This window comes from Epinephelus moara, chromosome 3, assembly GCF_006386435.1.
Source record: "Epinephelus moara isolate mb chromosome 3, YSFRI_EMoa_1.0, whole genome shotgun sequence".
NCBI classification, from domain to species: Eukaryota; Metazoa; Chordata; class Actinopteri; order Perciformes; family Serranidae; genus Epinephelus; species Epinephelus moara.
The window spans coordinates 40,266,581-40,288,428 of NC_065508.1; the positions used below are offsets into that span (position 1 = coordinate 40,266,581).

General features: G+C 42.4%; 1 protein-coding gene across 1 annotated transcript in view; it reads right to left on the reverse strand.

Annotated features, from left to right (window-relative positions):
* The window catches only part of dscama (Down syndrome cell adhesion molecule a), a 324,415-nt gene that overhangs the window by 21,184 nt on the left and 281,383 nt on the right, over positions 1-21,848 (reverse strand). The window contains exons 21-29 of the mRNA XM_050035201.1: positions 21,517-21,670; positions 9,743-9,860; positions 7,793-7,956; positions 7,512-7,610; positions 7,184-7,372; positions 5,500-5,790; positions 1,274-1,450; positions 1,150-1,180; positions 904-1,019 (exon numbers count right to left, since the gene is read on the reverse strand). Of these exons, the coding sequence (XP_049891158.1) occupies positions 904-1,019; positions 1,150-1,180; positions 1,274-1,450; positions 5,500-5,790; positions 7,184-7,372; positions 7,512-7,610; positions 7,793-7,956; positions 9,743-9,860; positions 21,517-21,670 (1,339 nt within the window). The remainder of the gene's footprint in view (positions 1-903; positions 1,020-1,149; positions 1,181-1,273; positions 1,451-5,499; positions 5,791-7,183; positions 7,373-7,511; positions 7,611-7,792; positions 7,957-9,742; positions 9,861-21,516; positions 21,671-21,848) is intronic.

The window sequence follows — 21,848 nt, forward strand, 5'->3', positions numbered from 1 at the left end:
CAAACTCTTCTGGTAATTTTATTAAAAGGCACAGCATATAGGTCCACAGTAACTTATTATTATTATTATTATTATTGTTGGGTCTAAGAGTGGGCTACAATGAGTACCAGGCCATCAAATCACAGCATCCGCGGTGAGAGGACACGGAATTGTGTGTGCTTTTACGCACGTGGGTCAAGGCGATCACGGATATTTGATGTGGGAAAGATGTAGCCAGATGTATTACCTGTTTTAGATACGTGGCTGGCTGTCCGTCCGTCCGTCCGTCCGTAGAACGAGTCATGTGCACCACTTCACCACCGACCCGTGCGTAAAAGTGCAAACAGTCCCTCAAGGAGGGACAGCCATGAGGCAATGAATGAGGAAATAATCGCTCGGGCGTTTAATCGGACCGGCGTTTAATACGCAAAATGGGGTCAAACCCCCGGCGGCTATTAGGTGCCCGGCGGCTATTTGCCACCGGGCGACTATTTGGGAATATACGGTAGTCACACAAAATGGAAATGCTAAAGTACAAGCACCTCAAAATTTTCTAAATTGTAATGACAGCAGTTGCAAAGTGTTTTGTTTCTACTCAATGCGTATTATCAATATTATCTATTTTTTATTATCACAATTCATCATTTATCTGGAAAAAATAGTTTTTAAAGGCAAATAAGGTGCCAGAGTGCATAAAAAAGCATCAAAATAGAGATTGTTTTTAAAAAAAATAAAAAATAAATAACTGGGAACAATTCCCCAGGATCCCTCTACAGAGGTCCAAGCTAATCCCCCAGTGTACTCAAAGCCTAGAAATGCCCGTGGCAACCAGGTTAATTTGCTGTATACACTACTTTGAAAAACAAGTGCAGTTTCTTGTATGGCAGCAGAACACTACTGTGTACACACTAGTGATGAACTCACCAACAGTTTCCATGGTATCTCTCTCCTCAATCAGGAGCTGGGCTCTGGGAATGTCAATGTGCATGCGGAGCGTCTGTTGCTGTTTATTAATTGGCTCTGCTGGGCGTGTGTTTTTACTGGGGAGCACAAAACACACACACACACACACACACACAAAAAAACGTAATTATCAGAAACTCGTAATTATTCTCATCAGACAACAGTACAGTGTCTCGATAATGGCCGAGCAGTGAAGTTGCTTCTTACCTCATGAGCATCTCAGCCAAACTTTTTGCATCTGGAAAACAAACAGAGAAATAGAATTTAACTTGTTGAACATATGAGAACAGAGGCTAAAATCTGTCATATTAGATGACCTTACTCATCTCACCTCGGAGCCTCTTCAGCCTCTGCTCCCTCCTCCTCCTCCTCAGCACCAGCAGCCCGATGAAAATAACAACGATGCCCACCAACACACAGGAAATGGTCACCATCATCTTCAAACCTTCACCGCCCCCAGAGTTGTCCTCGCTCACATTGGGTGCCTTCACCAAAGGTGCAATGGTACCTGCGCAGAAGTCATATGGTATGTGTTATGACAGATATTGGTGCTAAGCCGGCATGGGAGTTAAAACATCATATATATCAAAGGGAACAACTGCAGCAATTGTCAGCATTGTAGGGATCCTGAAAAAAAAGCATTTGATTTGTGTCATTAATGATAGGCTAAATCAGTTTTATTGTGCACAAATTAGTAGCAGCTCAAGCTAAGAGTTTATCATTTTCTTCCAAAAAATCATCATCATTATGTTCCTGCCATGTTCCCAGAGTTTGTCTGTAGTCTCTTTCCTGTTTTATTTTGAAAGTCACTCTCCTCATGTATCATGTCAATTTTCAATTTCAATCAATTTTATTTATAAAGCCCAATATCACAAATCACAATTTGCCTCNTGCCATGTTCCCAGAGTTTGTCTGTAGTCTCTTTCCTGTTTTATTTTGAAAGTCACTCTCCTCATGTATCATGTCAATTTTCAATTTCAATCAATTTTATTTATAAAGCCCAATATCACAAATCACAATTTGCCTCACAGGGCTTTACAGCATACGACATCCCTCTGTCCTTATGACACATCCCTCTGTCCTTATGTCTTGTTTTATTTCCTGCCCGTGTTTTTTACTGTCTGATATTTTTCATTTTATGTGTTTAGCTGTGTCTGCCCATGTGTGTGTATCTGTCTGTCCACAACTGATCTCACCAACTGCTGGACTAATCAACTTTATGTTTTGTGTGCACATTTATGATTGTACGCTTCAGGACCTCTTGTGGTTGCAGTGATTCACAATTGTTAAAAAAAAAAAAAAAAATCTTTTTTTTTTTTTGACTGCTGACTCCTCACTCATTTCAACCTGCTGGGGCATGCCACAAGTTTGCCTGGAAAATTGGCTCAGACAAAAACAACCAGCAAAAGCGTGTGTTGCATGCTAAAATTTGGCCCTCTCCGTGGCTCAAAAGGTAATGTCCAAAAACATAGAAGGAATTGCTGGAATTACAGTAATTGTCTAGAGTGGCTGCAATCAGCTCAGGTGACTATCTGGTGGAGATCTGCACTCTACTAGGTGCATTTTTCTAGTCGGTTAATTAGTCCCCTGTGTATTTTCTCTGTCAGTTGTAAGGTTGTCTGCATTTGTGGCTTGTTTCCCCACTTCGTATACCTGCCTGTTCTCTTTATGCCATAACAGTTTATACTTACTGTAAAACTTTAATTAAAAGCAGAGTCCCAGTTAAATGTCCAGTCCGTTTTACCAGCCCAGTGTAGCTACACATTTTGACAAATAAACACCTGTCTCAATTAGAAACCTGAGTCCTGTACTACGAAGCAGGATTTGGAGTTAGCAAGGTAACTACAGGGTTAACTCTGGGTTTTCAGTACTATGAAGCTGGTTCTCTTTTTACCGGGATAAATCACTGTTGTAATATATACAAGAACAGCTAACCTGCTCCAGAGAAGGTTAACTTCAGGGTATCGGATCACAACCTGTCAACATCCCGACGTCTGACCAATCAGATCACTGAAGAAAAAAGTATCCATGAATGAAAGTCTGGAGTGACAGGTAAAAAGGAGGAGCCTGTGTGCTGTTATAGGTCAGTAAAATCATTTAATATTTCCAGGGCTCTATTTCCACTGGTTTTAAAAACAGAGCTTCTAACAAACACAGAGATCATCTGGATGCGATCCCTGAACTCCTTCGCAAGATGGATGCCAACTTGGAGAAGTTGTCAGCTCGGCTCGGCTGAAACTGGCCACCAATTCGGACATATTGGAAGCAAGCCACCAGGAGACTCAGAGAGACTCAAAGGCAGACGAAAAATTGCAGTGTCAGCCTGACCTAAAACAATTGCTATCTTCATTGGCTCCCCAAGATAACCAGCCTTCCCAAGGCTGTTTACCTCTCCACTCTCCTGGATGTTATGCAGACAAGATGCTCCGGCCCCATCTCCCCCCCACCACCCCCTCCTCCTGTGAACTTTGTTTCTGGATCAGAACTCTCCGAGGTCGTCTCCACAGCAACGGCCGTGTCTTCGTCATCAGTTATCAGACGGCAGAGACAATGGGTTGGGACTGAGTGGAGATGAAGTACATGGACTTACACATACACACACATGAAGACACATATAACACGCACACCCCCCTCCAACTCAACGCCTTCTTGGCTCCCACCCCCCCTCCCTCCCTTCGTCGCAGTGTAGCATGGGAGGGTGATGCGATGCGCCCAAATGTGGCTGCGTGCGCGCCCCCCAGTGTCTGTGCTGCGACACCTCCCCTCCCCAACACCCTCCCCCCATCCCATATGTGCAAGTCTTCGAGTTTTGTAGTAATGTCTTATTATGTTGCTTATGTGCTGAGGTGTTTTTTTTTTCCAATCCCACACTGTGCCCCCCTACAGGAGCCTAGTTTGGGAGTTGCTTTTTTTTTCCTCTTCCTCCCTCTTGTTCTCCTTTTTCATCTAAGTAAACGGGGAGCTGCTCGTGTGGCGACCCACAGTTCACCCGCTCCTGTCCTCCCCTGTTATGTGTCACTGTCGTTTTCTATGTTTCTTGGACGGGATGTAACTGAAAGGCAATTCCCCCCCCCCCCCAATAAAGGTATTCTGATTCTGATTTACAACATTAAACACAAGATTTTGACAGTATTTGAAATTAAGTTAATTTAAGTTTATTTTAGTCCACAGTGATCGCTGACAGTGGTTCTGCTTTTACACTCTGATTCCATCACTGCAGCTAAAAAGTATTATGAGACACCTGTGTGATGAGAACGAGCATTAAACACATATTTCATCAGTAAAATAATCCACACACTGTTAATTGGCTCCCGTTATTATAAATGCCACATTTCAGTCAGATGGACCTCATCAGTCATTAACTACTTTTCCACCCTTTACTTCAGCAGCAGAAACAGTCTGGTATCACTTTAAAGTGTTTTGTGTGACATATTCAAAGTAGTATTATCATTATCCAATTAAACAGTAAAAAAATATTTAAATACTCTACACTAATGTCACATACATCCCATAGCGATAGTAGGTAGTGATACCTGCACGTAATTTTAGTCTCGGATAATAGTGAATATTTGGATAGTGTTTTCAATGTGTCTAGATCTTCCGTTTTAAGAGTACAGTTTATGGTTTGCCTCCCGTGCTACTGACATTTTAGTGTCTAGTAACCTTAACGTTGTCACTGCAGTTTCATCTCATATCATATGAAGCAGCCTACTTCATTCTGATGATGCCGCTCATAATTAACATCCTAGCCCCTTTTACATGAACGTGCTTGTAGCTGGATAGGAAAACCCAGAGTTGACTGAACTAGTTGATAGCTAGCTTCACAGTACCAGTTATCCAGACGGCCAATGTTAGGGTTAGTCAAACCAGATAGCCAGAAGATATCCTGGGTTAGTTGAACTGGCTTCGTAGTACAGGCCTCTGGTTCTTATTCTGCTAAACTGTACTTACATGCAAATGAACCCATCCTTAGCTAAATTATCAGCCTGACTGTTCTCTTCAACAGCTCCAGGATGTTAGTGAATGAGGAAGTGAAGGGTTGGTCCTCAGGACCATACCTGATCATCTTTATTTCCCAGTGAACTCCTAGGATGCAATATAAGCTAGCAGCATCCTTTATCTCAAAGGAGATCATAAAATGATTGAACTCATGTGGTGGCATTCGGAAGGCATGTGATGGAGGTGCTAAATCAGTAACACAAATCATGAAATGCACAAAATGTGCTCATTACCCAGTTCATCAAGGGAGCCTCAGTCACCTTGAGCCACAGCTCTGCCATTGACAGAAAAAAAAAGATTTATTTAAACTACTACTGTGAGCCAGACTCAGTGTGTGATAGTTACTGGAAGCTTTGGTATTGTATCACAGATTCTCTACTTGTTCAATCATCAGAGTGTAAGCGTTCATGTTATACTGCCTCTGGAGCAGCCGGTGAATGACATAGGTACACTTCCCTGCCACTTTCAGCAGATCAGGACAGATATTTCAGAGACTCTGTTCCCTGCAAAGAAATGAGCTGGAAACGCTATTGTTCCTTTGTGATTGTGTTAACTCACTGCCATCATAGCTGAGCGTTGCAAACTTGACTCTCTTTTCAGCATAGCCGGCGCTGTTGTAGACTTTCATCTGCAGCTCATACCAGGTGGCCTCCTGCAGGTCATACAGGATGTAGCTCTTGGTGAGGGAGGTGCGCTGTGCTGTGGTCCATGTGGGTGAGTCTACAGACCGATACTCCAAGGTGAAGGAGGTGATGGGGCATCCACCATTATTCCAGCCATTCAGGTTGAGCTTGACGCGAGTGGCGTTGATGCTAGTGAAGAGCTCCTGGTCTTTAGAGTACTGAGGTTCTATAGAGAGAATAGAAAGAAAGCCTCAGTGTTATTGGTTAGTAAGCATGAACACTGGAGAAGGTAAAAAACTTTAAACCATGGCAGATCTGCCCAACATTTAACAATTACAAGTAACGAGAAAAAAAATGTAGGGCTTCAGCTAACAATTATTTATCAATTAATCTGTTGATCACTGACTCAATGAATCATTTGGTCTAAGAAAATGTCAGAAAAGTGTTCTTTATGGACCAAGATGTAGTCTTTTTTTGTTTGACCAGCAATGCAAAACCTGACCTATTATTGTAGAAGACAAATAAAACCAGCAAAGGTATACATTTGGAATCGAAACTGAGATGTAGCCTATGAATGCTCAGCATTTTTGCTTACAATTCCATTAATGGACTGATCATTTCAGCTCCGATAAAATGTAAACATAATGTAACTTTTTATTTTTACATTACATATAGCAGTGAACTGGTCCATTATTAGTTCAGTAAAATTTTTAACAAAGAAAAAAGCTCTATGTGTTTATGTTGGGTATTGGCAGTCCCAACCCCCCTTCCTCATGTTTCTTGTGTTTTCCCTCTCCCAAGTGTTTATTGTCGGTCTCTCTCTCCCCTGTCTGTGTTAGTCTCTCTCTTGCTGCAGGGCGTGGCTGGCCACTCTCCCTCTCCTGTTCGTCCCTGCCTTCTCCGCCTCCACTGCCTCCACTGCACACCTGCCGTCAATCAGCCTAGTCACCTGCCTGCTCACTATAAAGACTCCAGTTCAATTTCCAGTATTCGTCGAATCGTCTGTTTCCCTTAGTGATAACTACTCCGACTCTGAAGAATCTCTATGAATGCTTTTGCTGCCTGTTTTTGCCTTTTCATCACCTCTTTTTTCCTGAGTGCTGTCTTCTGTGCTTCAGGTCTCATCTCCAGTCGTACGCCAGCCTCTGAAGATTGTGTGTTTGGACATGAACCCTGATTTCTCTGCCTGTCCACTCTCTATCCCTGTATTTTTGTGGTGTTTTTGTTTGGTGAAATTTTTACTTTACTAACATTCCATTAAATTTTTGTTATCTTTTGACTTTTGTCTCTGAGTCTGAATTGTTGCTTGGTGGGTACATTACTTTGTTTTCAATCTCATTTAGAAAGATGTTATATGGTATTTTAAACAACTACAAACTAGGCTGCGTTTATTTCATGACTACAAGCTTGCTGAGAAAATAATCAAATATCTATCTATGGCAACAAATAAAGCCTCTAAAAAGTCTTATCAATGAATAGGTAAAGTATTGTCAAATTTGCTACCACTTGATATATGAATCCCCCAATTAATAAAACACTTTGATGATGTTTTAATTTAAGAAAAATTACTCAAAATGTAAATGATCAACTGTATAACTTATGTGCCTCTTTGGTTTTACCTTTCCCGTGAGTCTTTGCTTCAATGATCTCACTGATGCGCCCTGGCCCCACTGCATTCTGGGCTGTAAGTGTGAACTTGTACCAGGTGCCACACTTAAGGTTCTCCAGCCGATAGGAGCGTTCACTGGGACTGATGGCAAAGTTGCCCCATTGCTCACTGTTGTCCTCCGAGTACTGCAGAATGTAGCCTGGAAAAAAACACATGAGAAAATCAATGTTTATGAACAGCAAGGAAAACTGAAAGAAGAATGATGACGGTAAAAAACAACAACAACAAAAAAACAGAAACAAAATTAGTGAAAAAAGACAGGGATGTTTCTGTCTGACCTCTTATGGAGCTGCCTCCGTTGTCTCCAGGGATCCAGGAGAGGGTAATTGAGGTGGTGGTTGTCTTGGTCACTGTGAGGCGAGGTTGGTCAGGTGGAACTGAAGGACAGGCCAAGAAATGAGTCATCACACATCGCAAAAAGAGCATTAGCTAGGTGTATAAATGTATTACCACCAATCAACAGGTAAAGCGTGCTCAAAACATCACCCGTGTGTATGTGTTCGAAATTCTGATGGGCATGAGCTGTTAAGGGTTGGTACACACACATGTTGTGTCTTACCTTGAACCTGCAGGTTGAGGACGATTTTGTCTGACCCAAAGCTGTTACTGGCCACACAAGTGTAGTTCCCAGAATCCTCTGCTTTCACCGTGCGAATAACAAGGCTGCCATTACCGTGGACGCTGCGCCGGCTGTCAATCACAACAGGTGCTGGGGTTCCGTTGCTAAACCATAGAGGTGTTAGAATTAGCAATACATTCACAAGCCCTTTTTAGATAGGTATTGTTCAAATTTGCAGGAAAGCCCAATCGCCTTGCGCCTTTTTCGGGGCAATGGGGGGCGTGAGCAACAAACAAAACGTATTGCTCAGCGTGGGACGTAAACAGTGACGTTGGAGGGAAGCCACGGCTGGTCAGGCCTTCGGGAGCTCCTTTGGGAGCTCTGTGCTTTCACTTGTAAATCGGCCCGTTCTTCACCGTCCTCGTCATTTGATGGTTAATGGCCTTTATGTTTGCGAGGGCAAGGAGGGCGCGCAATTCCTTGTCTCCCCAGTTGGTCATCTTTACAGTGTCCGTCAGGTTTGCGTTTCTCTCTTGCTACAAGCTGCACGCACGTGCGCCGTCATCAACAGCTCCTCCCACAAGTCTTCAACAGCCCCTCCTGCTGCGGAAGGCTGCCTCAGTCTGTTTAAACTAAAAGGGTTCCGCCAATTTGACTACCCTACGAGGTGGAAAATTGGGCACCTTGGATCAGCTCGCCAATCCAGCTCTGTGTTTCTAAAGGCTTGCACCTTGCCAGCAAAATGGCCCAACATTCGTGGAAAATCTGGCAGTGTAAAAGGGGCTTAAGTGTCACGTGGTAAATTGGAAAAGAAAAATTCTACCTTTTTTTGAAGGGCAGGGGTGAAAAGAAAAAGAGGTTTTTTTTGGCTCCCAAGAGGGCACTTTAGTGCGCGTTTGGGCTCCCAGGAGGGCACTTTAGCGCGCGTTTGGGCTCCCAGGAGGGTACTTTAGCGTGTGTTTTGGCTCCCAGGAGGGCACTTTAGCACACATTTTGGCTCCCAAGAGGGCACTTTATGTGCGTTTTGGCTCCCAGGAAGGCAATTTAGTGCGTGTTTTGGCTCCCAGGAGAGCACTTTAGTGAGCATTTTTCAACAAGTTTCAAGTTTTAGCTTGATCTGCAGATCATTCCAGGACCAGGGACTGTCTCTGTGCTGGTAAAAGGCACTTTAAAATGAAGCTATTTGTGTGACCTGAAGTTATGGCTGCTTTGCAAGATAAAAACTTCTGGCAGTGCCAGTGTTGTTTCTACACAAAGTGAGGGATGGCCATCCTACCTTGCTGTATAAGTTGCGGTATAAGTTACAATTATGGGTCCTGAAGCTAGATTTAGTCATATAGCCTGCACAGAAAGCTAAGTGTGAATTTTAATTTCCTTTCAAGATAGTCAATATGATATTTAAAACTGAGGCTTTTGTCCAACCAAATTTCCAAATATTTATAATTATCTACAGATTAAATTGAGACATCATCAAGAGTACTGATGAAAAGGGTTGGAACCTTTGTTTGCCCAGGGGAGAAAATCATAATATTAGTTCTGGTTAGGTTTAAAAGCAGTTTCAGATCAGTAGGGGCACGTTGCAGGGTGTTACAATCAGTCTGCAGATTTAAAAATCTGCTATATCTGCAGTGGGTGCACAGGAGTACATGACAGTGTCGTCTGCATACAAATGGTATTTACAGAATTTGAACTTATCACAAATATGATTAATATAAACTAAAAAAAAGCAGAAGTCCCAAACACATCCTTTAGACACCCTTCTTTATTGTGACTTTGTCGGACATGACATTGCGATGTTTTCAATCTGTGAATGATCAGTCAGGTCACTGTGGAATCACTTTGCATCCAATGCCAATACACTATCTATCTATCTATCTATCTATCTATCTATCTATCTATCTATCTATCTATCTATCTAACACCTACTGCAACACCTTAAACCGTACTCACATCTCTTTCAGCCACTTGATGGTTGGGGATGGATCACCTACTGCTTTACAAGGCAGCACAATGTCCCTCATCCAGGGGGTTGTTACTGTCCTGTTGAAGGTCAGGATCCGAGCTGGAGCTACATAAATACAATAATAAAATATTTTCATCAGTGCACAGAGGAGATGCAGTAACCAATTGATGTGTTGTTGTTGAAATGATTTCAGAGTCTTTTTTTTTTTTTTTTTTACATTTATTGTCCTTTTATTTACTCTCTAACCCTCTAAATTACCGAGTTCAAATCCGCCTCAAAAGACAGATTTATAATTGTGCGTCAACTCTATGCAGAGCGTACTCCGTAGCCTACACACGTGGCGTACACCGTTGTGAGCATTCATACTTGTGCGGTGGTCCATTGATGGTTTAAAAAGTTCCAAAGCTATGGATGTATACGGACTTGACACTAATTATCTAAAAGCACACAGGGATTCCTCAGTATGCCCAATTACACACATGATAAATCAATCAATTAATCAATCAACTGTACCATCGGCTTGGAAGATAGCCACAGTCACTCCTATTTACAAATCTGGAGATCAGACAGACATGGCTAATTACCGCCCAATCAGCATTCTTCCAGTAACATCAAAAGCCATGGAGAAATGGGTTGTGAAACAAATAATTAATCATCTGAACATTGATAATTCTCTCCTGCACCCGATGCAGTTTGGTTTTCGGGCTCACCACTCAGCGGAATCAGCTATCAGTGTGTTTTTAGAAAAGGTCAAAAACTCTCTTGACAAAAGTGCTTGTTTAGGAGCCGTCTTTCTGGATCTAAAAGAGGCTTTCGATACTGTCAACCATCAAATTCTCATCGCTAAACTGAATTCATTTAATTTTTCTGAACGCTCTAAATTATGGATGAAATCATATCTGTCTGAAAGAAAACAATATGTCTCTGTTGATGATATCAAATCACCGTATCTTGAATGTACCGCAGGGGTCCCACAAGGATCTATACTTGGACCCATTCTTTTTTCGTTATTTATTAATGACTTACCAAATGCCTGTAAGAATGTTCATATTGTGATGTACGCGGATGACGCAGAGATCCTGACTAAAGCTAAAAGCCCACAAGAGGCTTCCCGTATTCTGACTTTGGCCCTGATCCCTATACAGGAATGGCTAACTAACTCTTGTCTAATGTTAAACACCAAAAAAACTGTCTGCATGATGTTTTCGAAACACAAAACTGAAATCAGCCATTCTAATATTTTTTTAAACAGTGAAGAGCTTGAACTCGTCAAAGAATTCAAGTATCTCAGTGTCATTTTAGATCCAACTCTGTCATTCAAAAATCATGTTAAGCTTAAATTTAACTTGAGTAACTTATGACAAATAAGATCATTACTAACTGAAGAAGAAGCGAGAATGTTCATGCACTCTATGATCTTCTCACATATTGAGTACTGCTTCACTAATTGGTCACTCACAGGAAAAACAATACTCAAACCTTGCTTCAGGCACACCGACAGAGCCAAGGATATTATAAAATGCCTTTATTGATTAGGGCATGCCAATATAAAATAACTACGAAACGCAGACCGGTTTCGACTACGCAGGGTCTTCGTCAGGGCGTGAAAGAGACAAACCGACTCAGGTGTACTAATTACTTATATAGGTAATCAGGCAATTTCACTCTTAAGACTACATTATACAAGCATATCATATATTCAAATATTTAGAAACAGACTATCGGATAAGTAAATATTCCGTGAGCATTAAAGAGAAAAAAGAGAAAATTAGGTCATATATAATCTTCAACACACACAGCATTACAAGGAATACATTTACAGAAAAGGTCTAAAATCTATCTCCTCATTGAGACCAGGATACACCAAGGCGTCAAACTTAAAATTCCAAAATGTTTCTCTCTGTAATAATTTATTAAGACGGTCTCCTCCTCTAATTGACTGTTCCACATATTCAATCCCTTCCACTTTTAGTAGGCTGTCATTATTATTATGAACATTATGAAAGTGGCGTGCCATAGGATAATCATTATTGTTGATTCTTATAGCATATTTATGTTCTGCCACTCTGTCTTTTACGTGTCTTTTTGTGCTCCCAATGTAAAAACAGCCACACGGGCAGCTAAGACGGTGCACTACATATGTGGAGTTACAGTTGATAAAGTGTGTATTTTTATATGTTTTCTTAGTTTTAAAATCTATAAATTCTTTCTGTTGTATGATATTGGAACAGTGGTTACAGTTAATTTGCATACATTTAAAAGTACCTTTAGGCCTCTTGAGCCAGCTGTCTCCCTTCTTTACTGGGAGATAGCTGTGCATAAGCCTGTTTTTTATAGTAGGGGCTCTTTTATGACAAAAAGTGGGAGGCGATTGAAAAACCTCTGAAAGAGAGGGGTCACTTCTGAGAATATCCCAATTTGAAGAAATAATCTTTTTAATCTGCTGAGTTTGTTTGCTGTAACGTGTAACAAAATAAACACCTAATGTATCTTTTTTCTGTCTGTTGGACTGTTGTAGGAGATGGTGATGTCTGATGGAGGCTGCCTTGGTCTGAGCTGTAGAAATAGTAGTCTTGTTATATGATCTATCCAAAAAGCGTTTAGTCATATGTTGGGACTGTGTATGAAAATCTGAATCTAGATCACATATTCTTCTTAATCTTTGAAATTGACCCAATGGGATATTATTTTTGAGGTGAAAGGGATGAAAAGACCCATAATGCAATAAAGAATTACAGTCAGTGGGTTTTCTAAATAGTGTAGTATGTAATTTTTTGTCATCCCCTTTATAAATAGTTAAATCCAAGAGGTTAATATTTTCTCTAGAGTGTTCCATAGACAATTTGATATTTTTATTTGTGTTATTGAGATAATGGTAAAAATCCATGAGGTCATAATGGCTGCCTTTATAAAGAAGAAAAATGTCATCAGTAAATCTACAATACATTTTAACATTATCACTGTAAGGATTCTTTTCATGATTAAAGACATATTCCGACTCCCAGAGACCTAAATAAAGGCAGGCATATTCAGGGGCAAAGCTAGCTCCCATACTGGTTCCTTTACATTGTCTAAACAGTCTATCTTGGAACAAGTTATTTCTCAATATCCATTCGGTCAGCTCTACTATGAAGCCTGTAGGGGGCATCAATCCATCTCTGTCAGATAGATAGTGATTGACAGCTCTCAGTCCATCAGAGTGATCAATGTTAGTATAAAGTCCCAGACAACATCATCAACCTGGCACAGTTTATTTAAAACATCATTAGTGTCCCTCACAAACCTGGCACAGTTTATTTAAAACATCATTAGTGTCCCTCACATATGAAGGTAATTTATGAACATAAGGTTTTAAATAATAATCAATAAATTGTGAGGCTGGTTCAGTGAGAGTGCCATTCGCAGATACAATTGGTCTGCCAGGGGGGTTGTCTTTAGGTTCTTTATGCACTTTTGGTAACATGTAGAAAGTAGCAAGTCTTGGATGTTCACATGATAAGAAGCCATGTTCATAGGTGCTAATCCAACCACAGTCTTTGGCTCTATTTAAAAGAGCTGTGAGTTCCTCCTTCATATGCTTCATATCCTTCATGTGGACAGCACCCAACAACTCCCATTTGAAGACAAACTCAACAGTGATTTAAAGAAACTTGAGACTACTATCAAGCAGATGAAACTGCGAAAATTCAAGAGAGATGAAGAAGACTACAGCTGTGACCAGGTCTACCTCTGGGATAAGCGAACCAGACGCGCACGCTCTCACCAGCGTTTTCAACCCCCGGCACGTGACAGAAGAGTCTCCTTCAATCTGACCAGCACTGAGGATTAGCTTCACCAGCCCACTACACCATCACCTCCTCAGCCCACCAGATCATTTTCTTTTTTGGAGGACGAGTGGCCAAGCCTACAAGCACGACCCCCACGCGCAACACGCGCAGAGGACGGAAGAAAAAGAGGTCCCCCACCGGAGCGACCTTTACGCAGGACGGGTCTGCGGAGCGGGACCCAGACGCACAAAGCACAGTAATCAACCACTCCCCCGTAGAGCTGACCACACATCAGACCAAGGTACTGTCTAAGGGTTTATCCTTCGCCCCCACTTATCATGCCAACCACTTTGATACAAGAATCGATTTATTCAGATTCTATAGGANTTGAATTTTCGCAGTTTCATCTGCTTGATAGTAGTCTCAAGTTTCTTTAAATCACTGTTGAGTTTGTCTTCAAATGGGAGTTGTTGGGTGCTGTCCACATGAAGGATATGAAGCATATGAAGGAGGAACTCACAGCTCTTTTAAATAGAGCCAAAGACTGTGGTTGGATTAGCACCTATGAACATGGCTTCTTATCATGTGAACATCCAAGACTTGCTACTTTCTACATGTTACCAAAAGTGCATAAAGAACCTAAAGACAACCCCCCTGGCAGACCAATTGTATCTGCGAATGGCACTCTTACTGAACCAGCCTCACTATTTATTGATTATTATTTAAAACCTTATGTTCATAAATTACCTTCATATGTGAGGGACACTAATGATGTTTTAAATAAACTGTGCCAGGTTGATGATGTTGTCTGGGACTTTATGGTTACTTTAGATGTTGAGGCACTTTATACTAACATTGATCACTCTGATGGACTGAGAGCTGTCAATCACTATCTATCTGACAGAGATGGATTGATACCCCCTACAGGCTTCATAGTAGAGCTGACCGAATGGATATTGAGAAATAACGTGTTCTTGTTCCAAGATAGACTGTTTAGACAATGTAAAGGAACCAGTATGGGAGCTAGCTTTGCCCCTGAATATGCCTGCCTTTACTTAGGTCTCTGGGAGTCGGAATATGTCTTTAATCATGAAAAGAATCCTTACAGTGATAATGTTAAAATGTATTGTAGATTTACTGATGACATTTTTCTTCTTTATAAAGGCAGCCATTATGACCTCATGGATTTTTACCATTATCTCAATAACACAAATAAAAATATCAAATTGTCTATGGAATGCTCTAGAGAAAATATTAACTTCTTGGATTTAACTATTTATAAAGGGGATGACAAAAAATTATATACTACACTATTTAGAAAACCCACTGACTGTAATTCTTTATTGCATTATGGGTCTTTTCATCCCTTTCACCTCAAAAATAATATCCCATTGGCAGGGGCGGGGCTTCAGGGGGTGCTGGGAGGGCGGCACGCCCCCGGCCCGGACTTGTGCCCAGAGGAGCACGGAGTATGGGCACAGTCTGTGTAACATCACCCATCATGCAGATTTATACACGGGTTATATAGGTTGCCCCAGTCAGGATTGAGTCATGGTTGCTAAAAACTTTACAAGACCGACTGACTTTAGTGATGTAGTAGGTGTAAAATATTGAATAAAATGTTGTGCTGCATGACTGGCTTTATTTTCACTCTCACATGTAACTTTATGACACGCAAATTTACAAGTGGATCGCCAATATTGTCTCCAAGTGTATTTTGGATAAAACTCGTCACCAACCGTCCACCAACGTCATCATCAGTCACTTGTCAACAGATTGCAAACTAGGTGGAGCATTTTTTCGGACTAAGTTAACATGAGCGGCACTTCATATAAACATAAAAGTGGAGCGGCAAAGCGAAAACAAAAGGAAAAAAGACAGCAAGGAAAAGCCAAGTTACAAAAACTGGACACATATTTTGTTCGTCATCCTGGAGATGAACCCGACTTTTTTGTTGGCAGCGATTCAGGCCCGCCAAAACTGCCAGCACAGCCAGGGAGCCAGGTTAATTACAGGTAGCAATTCTAACAATCACTATACACAATGTGTGAGTTAGTTGTAAACTGTTGGTGGTTGTAAATTGTAGTAGCCCAGCTGCCTAGCTTATATCCCCTTCTTTCTCTCTCGGCGGTATAGCGGTGATGTCAGGGACTCAGCATTTGCTAGCTGCTCCAGGGTAGAGCCAGACCTGGTGCCTGACCAGCAGCCCCCCTCCTCACTCGCGCTGGACACTGGAAATGAAAGCAGCAGCAGGTCTCCTCCCGCTACAGGTGACACGCAGACCGCGGATGATGAAAACCCTCCTCTGGAATGTTTTCCGACTGATCGGGCCAATTTTGCTGAAAACATCCAGGACGCCAACATTAAAAGATATATCCTTAAAATGGGCCCATGCAGACCCAAAGGTCCATTTCCCACTGATAACGACAATCTGTGTTTTTCGGAAAGTTATTACACCTCTACCACTAAAGTTGGGATGAAACTTCCCCGCAGCTGGATGTGCTATTCCCCCAAATTACACTGCTGTTACTGTGAGCCTTGCTGGCTTTTTGCCAACCGAAATGCCCCGTATTACAACAATGCATGGGTAAACGGAATAAGAGACTGGAAACATCTTTCTGCCAAAGTTGAGAAGCATGAATCCACGCAAATACATCTTGGTGCATGCATAGTCTACGAGCAGTGGAAACTCAACAGCACAATAGACGCCGAAATGGAGAGGAATGTGCGTAATGCAGCCTTGTTTTGGAGACAGGTCCTGGAGCGCATTGTAAATGTCACTCTTACTCTGGCTTCATGCAACCTGGCATTCAGGGGGCACAGGGAAGTTCTAGGTCAGGGAAATGCTGGCAACTTTTTGTCAATAATCGAGTTATTAGCTCGCTATGACCCTGTTTTGAAAGAGCTAATCAACCGACCAGAAGGGTCAGTGAAATACCTAAGTCACCAGATTCAAGATGAGATTATTTACATCCTGTCTCAACGTGTGAAAGTTGACATAATTAATGAAATAAACGAAGCCCCGTTTTATTCCATTATCATGGACACACAATGTGTCAAAGATAGACCAGCTGAACCAGGTGTACCGTTACGTAACTGTTGTTAAGAATGACATGGATATTGCAACAGATATACAGATCAATGAAGTGTTTTTGGGTTTTGAAGCGACTGTGGGCTCATCAGCGTCAGAGCTTGAAAACCAAATCCTGGGCTCTATAGAGAAAAATGGAATAGATCTGTCAAAATGCCGCGGACAGGGCTATGATGGGGCCGCGAATATGAGTGGTGCGTATTCAGGCGTACAGGCAAGAATAACAGAGAGGGAGCCCCTTGCCCGTTATGTTTATTGCGCTGCTCATAACCTCAACCTTGCTCTCAACGACTCTGTTAAAAATGTTCCTGGAGTGAAGCAGTTCTATGACACTGTAGAGAACCTGTACAACTTTTTTGGTCACAGTATCAAACGATGGGCGCTCCTCAGTGAGTTAATGACGCCAGAGAGCAGAACAGTCACATTAAAACGCCTCTGTCCCACTCGCTGGTCATCTCGACATGATGCGCTTTTTGCGTTAAGGCACAGATATGGAGACATTATAAAAGCCCTCGTCAAAATATCCCTGACCAGTGACAAAAAAGAGGAGCGTAGTGAAGCAAGTGTGCTCAAGAATGCCATAAGCAAATTTTCTTTCATATTTTTGGTCAACATGCAAACCAAGATTCTTGAGTGTATAAACGCTGCCTCACAGTTACTGCAAGCTAAGGACGCGGATATTCTGAAAGCATCTACTCTTCTGCAAAACGCCATCAGTGTTTTGATGGAGTTTAGGGAGCAATTTGATGAGGCTAAGTCTGCCACTCTTGCTCTAGCTACAAAATGGGGAAGTCAAACGCAGTTTGAAGCAACCAGGGCCAGAAAAGTTAAGCGTCACTTTGATGAACTTTCTGAAGACAGCCGCCTCACTGACGCAGAGAGCAACTTTCAGGTGAACGTTTTCAATGCCTGTCTTGATATTATCATCCAGCAACTGTCCCAAAGATTCACCAGCTTAAATGGAACTGTGAATGTGTTTGAGGCAATTCACCCCAACACACTGCTGCAAGCAGGAGATGAGGAGTTACACCAAGCTGCCCGGCGGCTTAGTGAGCACTACAGTCGGGACATCGCCCCCAGCTTCCCTGGCCAGCTGCTTTGTTTTAGAACCTCTTTCAGGGACCAGATAACAAAGCAAAAGTCTGTTGCGGATCTGGCAAAAATGCTCCTTGTCAACCACCCAGCAGTAACTTCTACATTCAGTGAGGTTTGCACCGCCCTCCTTTTATTTTTGACTCTTCCCGTCACCGTTGCAACCTCTGAGCGCTCATTCTCCAAGTTAAAACTCATTAAAAACCACTTGAGGAGCACAGTGGGACAGGAGAGACTGAGTGGACTTGCCATGTTGTCCATAGAGAATGAGAGAGCAAAGAAAATGGACATACAGAGCATCGTTGACGAGTTCGCGGAGCGCAAGGCTCGTCGTATGCCCTTCAAATAGTGGTGAGTAGGCCTACAGTACTTCATATTGAAATTGTGTTTGTGAACATGTGGGCCGCTGTGCCAGTTTTACTAAACGTTATAGCTACTGATACAGGCTCTGAGTTGAAATAGTTACAGTGGGTGTCAAAATGATGCGGTCGCTATCCGTGGTGCTGAACTGCTTTGAATTTGTGTTGTTTTATTATTAGTGACCATGTAGCCTAATGTTTTTGTTGTTCTCTTGGTTTGTTATACTTCATGTCCGTTTGATGGACTTCAAAATGACATAGTCGCTCTCCGTGGTGCCGAAGCTTGTAAGCCCCGCTGTTGCGGGCATGTGTATGTTGTAAAATGATGTTATCATGAGCTTTATTATTTGGGTTTAAAGGGCCCGGTCATTTGCCCCGCCTCCGGCCCGGCTCTGATTTGTTCCGCTAGTGCCCATTGGGTCAGTTTCAAAGATTAAGAAGAATATGTGATCTAGATTCAGATTTCCATATACAGTCCCAACATATGACTAAACGTTTTTGTAAAGCAATATCGCTTGATCAAACCTTCTCTAACATGACTGACAACAAAATAAGTGAATATGTATAATACGTGCTTGGATCGGATTGGTATTGGTATCGGCCAAAACTCAAGGCTGTAATATCGGTATTGAATCGGAAGTGAAAAAGCTGAATCGGGACATCCCTAAATTTAATTTAATGTATAAAGCGCCTCTGTGGTCATGTGCAATGGTATGGACACACTAGCACTTTAGTATGAATATTGCCGCACTTAAAAAAAAAAAAAAACAATCCATCTCAGCACAACTCCAACAAAAATTCTGTACTGGTCTTTGCATTGTTGCAACCTCATTTTCCATACACACCCTTGACAGACTCCTCCCTAATTTAATGGAACTTTAATGTAACTTATTTTTTTACACCAACAGCTATTAATGTTCATATAAGCACTGCAGCACTTTATAACCTTACTCATTCATATCCATTCTCTCTTTACAGCATAACAAGTATCATGAACAGGACTTTGCATTGCAGCAGTCTCATCTTCCATCTACACATTACTTACAGTCCCCCACTCAAACTCCTTTTTGCACTGTATTTTATATCATTGAATGTTTTGGTCTTGTCTTGTACTGTATATGCTTTTGACATTGTTGATGGATGAACCTGGGGTCACGTACAATGGGAACTGCCCATTGGTCCGACAGCCCATTGGTCCGACATCCCATTGTTTGGACCATATTAAACCCATTGTTCCGAAGTCCGTTTCGAAATCATCATGATGCCCTGTGGTTAAGGTCTGGTTAGGTTAAGGCACAAAAACCACTTGGTTAGGGTTAGGAAAAGATCATGGTGTGGGTTAAAATGAAAAAGAAAGTGACAAACACATAAGCTGTGAGCTTACTTCGCCTCAAGCCTTTCCCAGCTGACCCAGAGCCGGTCGCGGCGCACCATCAAGGTAGAAATACGCCCGCCGGGAGCCGTTCAGCACCGCGGACCGTCGGACTAATGGGATGTCGGACCAATGGGCTGTCGGACCAATGACATGGACCCACGTGCAATGGGGTCATGTGCAATATGGTTACTGCACTCAAATTCAAAATATTGCCGCGAATCGTGTCCGCCCCCCCTCCCCTACAGATTCGAGGTTGCTGGACAGCGGCACGCTGGAGACGGATTTGTTTGCCAACGGGCGGCTGCTGTGGCAGGGCCGCGTTGCCGCGTCCTTGATCTTCGGTTTTCCAGCGGACCGTTTGAGCAACGCTGCTGCCGGGATACAGCGGAGGAGGAGCCGGCTGCTAATGCTATGTACCGGGACACTGCTAACGCTGCTGCCGGGATACAGCTGAGGAGGAGCCGGCTGCTAATGCTATGTACCGGGACACTGCTAATGCTGCTTGCCATGCTGCTGTAGCTCAGTCGTAACTGTAACTGATGCTGAGACTCTACTGACTGCGTGACTGGTAGATGGCGGTGGGTGGCGCAACAGGCCAAAACACAAATTCAAAACATAAATATGATTTGCGGACTGTAATATTCTGGCTGTACTATTGTTGTTGGTGAGATCAGTATGTTATATGAACATTATTCCTTAGTCTCTGTGACATATTAGGAGGATTTTACGACTATTTGCTTTAGATTTCTTACATATAGCTCCTTTAATTGATTCAAAACACACATTAAACATGGCTTACTGTAATAGACAATTTCAAACACAAGTACACAAATCGGCCTTGATAACTATAACTCGCAGGATTCGCAGACAAAGCACTTGTCCACGTGTAGGCTCTGTGGCAATGCAGAGCCTACACAGTAGGTGTGGCGTTGATTCAAACTAGGAGTATAAATCCAGCTTTAGGGATACAGGCTCAGAGGCCATAGCCTGATGGTTTATTTCTCTTCATCTGAGCAGTGGAGCAGGGAAGGGGGGACATCCATCACCTAGACCAGAGACAGGATGTGAACATCCTGACAGGAGCTGTGGGTCCTGACTCCAGACATCATGGGGTTTATCAGCGCATGCAATCAGCTTATCAGCTCTCAGCAAGCATGTAAAGTGTTGACAGGGCCAAACACAGGGTCATTTACATTCAGCTGATCCTCCCCTTCCTGTCTTCTTACTGTATAAGGAGATACTAGGAAGAAGTTACTTCTTCACACACATAGGTGAAGTGAGTTGGGGTAAGGTGAAGCAGGATAATCCCCACCAAGGGATCCTGTTTGCATTCTAACTTATAGTACAATGTGCTGAAGGGAGTTTTAAAATGTTACTAAAAATTGAAAATCTGACTAACTGCAATAACATGGTATAGTTTTCTGCCAAATGCTGCAATGTCCTCTGTCATTGTTATTATAGCACCTGTGTTTCAACATGAAGGAGTCCCAGAATCATGTATACCATCTTGCACATTATAGTCCTGTCAGGCATGTACTCTGGATGAGGACACCATCTGCCTATTTTTCAGGCTGACATTAACAGCTGGTGTAATGGTACCATGCAAGATTCCCATTCTTGCAACCTGGGTTTGATTCCTGGGCAGCATACATGTTTTGGGGGTGGCAGTGCCTCAGTCCATATGGACTTTGCTTGGGTCCAGTGTGGACTGGAAGCTGGAGAGGTGCCAGTTTGCCTCCTGAGCACTGCCAAGGTGCCCTTAGGCAAGGCACTGAACTCCCAAATTCTTGGGGCACCTGTCCAAGATAGCTCTGACATCTCTCCATTGAATGCATGTATAGGTCCTGTTTGTGCATGTGTGTGTATTTCGCTGTGTATATGACAACAGAGTGAAAAAATGTAATTTCCCCTTAAGGATTAATAAAATATTTTTTCTTCTTCTTCCTTTTCTTTTTCTAAACCTTTAGAAGGTTACTTCTTAGTTTTTTATTTACCACTAAATCAGGAACACAGTACAAGGATTTCTACTTCATTCAGCACTGACTGTCAAACTGTACTGAAGATCAGTTCCACCTACCCTCAGCCATGGGTTTAACAGTGATGATTTCACTGGCGTTTCCACGGCCTGCAGCTGTGACAGCCACCACCCAGATACTATACTGACGGTTTCTGCTCAGGTTGGGAATGCGGTAGAAGAAGACATCTGGGGCTGCCTCAAACTCACTGCTCACCTGGGTGAGGGAAGACATTCAGGATTGTCACAACTTGCTTCTGCAGATCAAACTATCCTATTTCCCATTGACTTTAAACACTGACTTAAAGAGGCAACAGATAGCATCTTTTCCTAAATATATCATTATGAGAATAATGTGGGCTGCACAGGGTAGTGGCCACAGTAAAATCAGACTA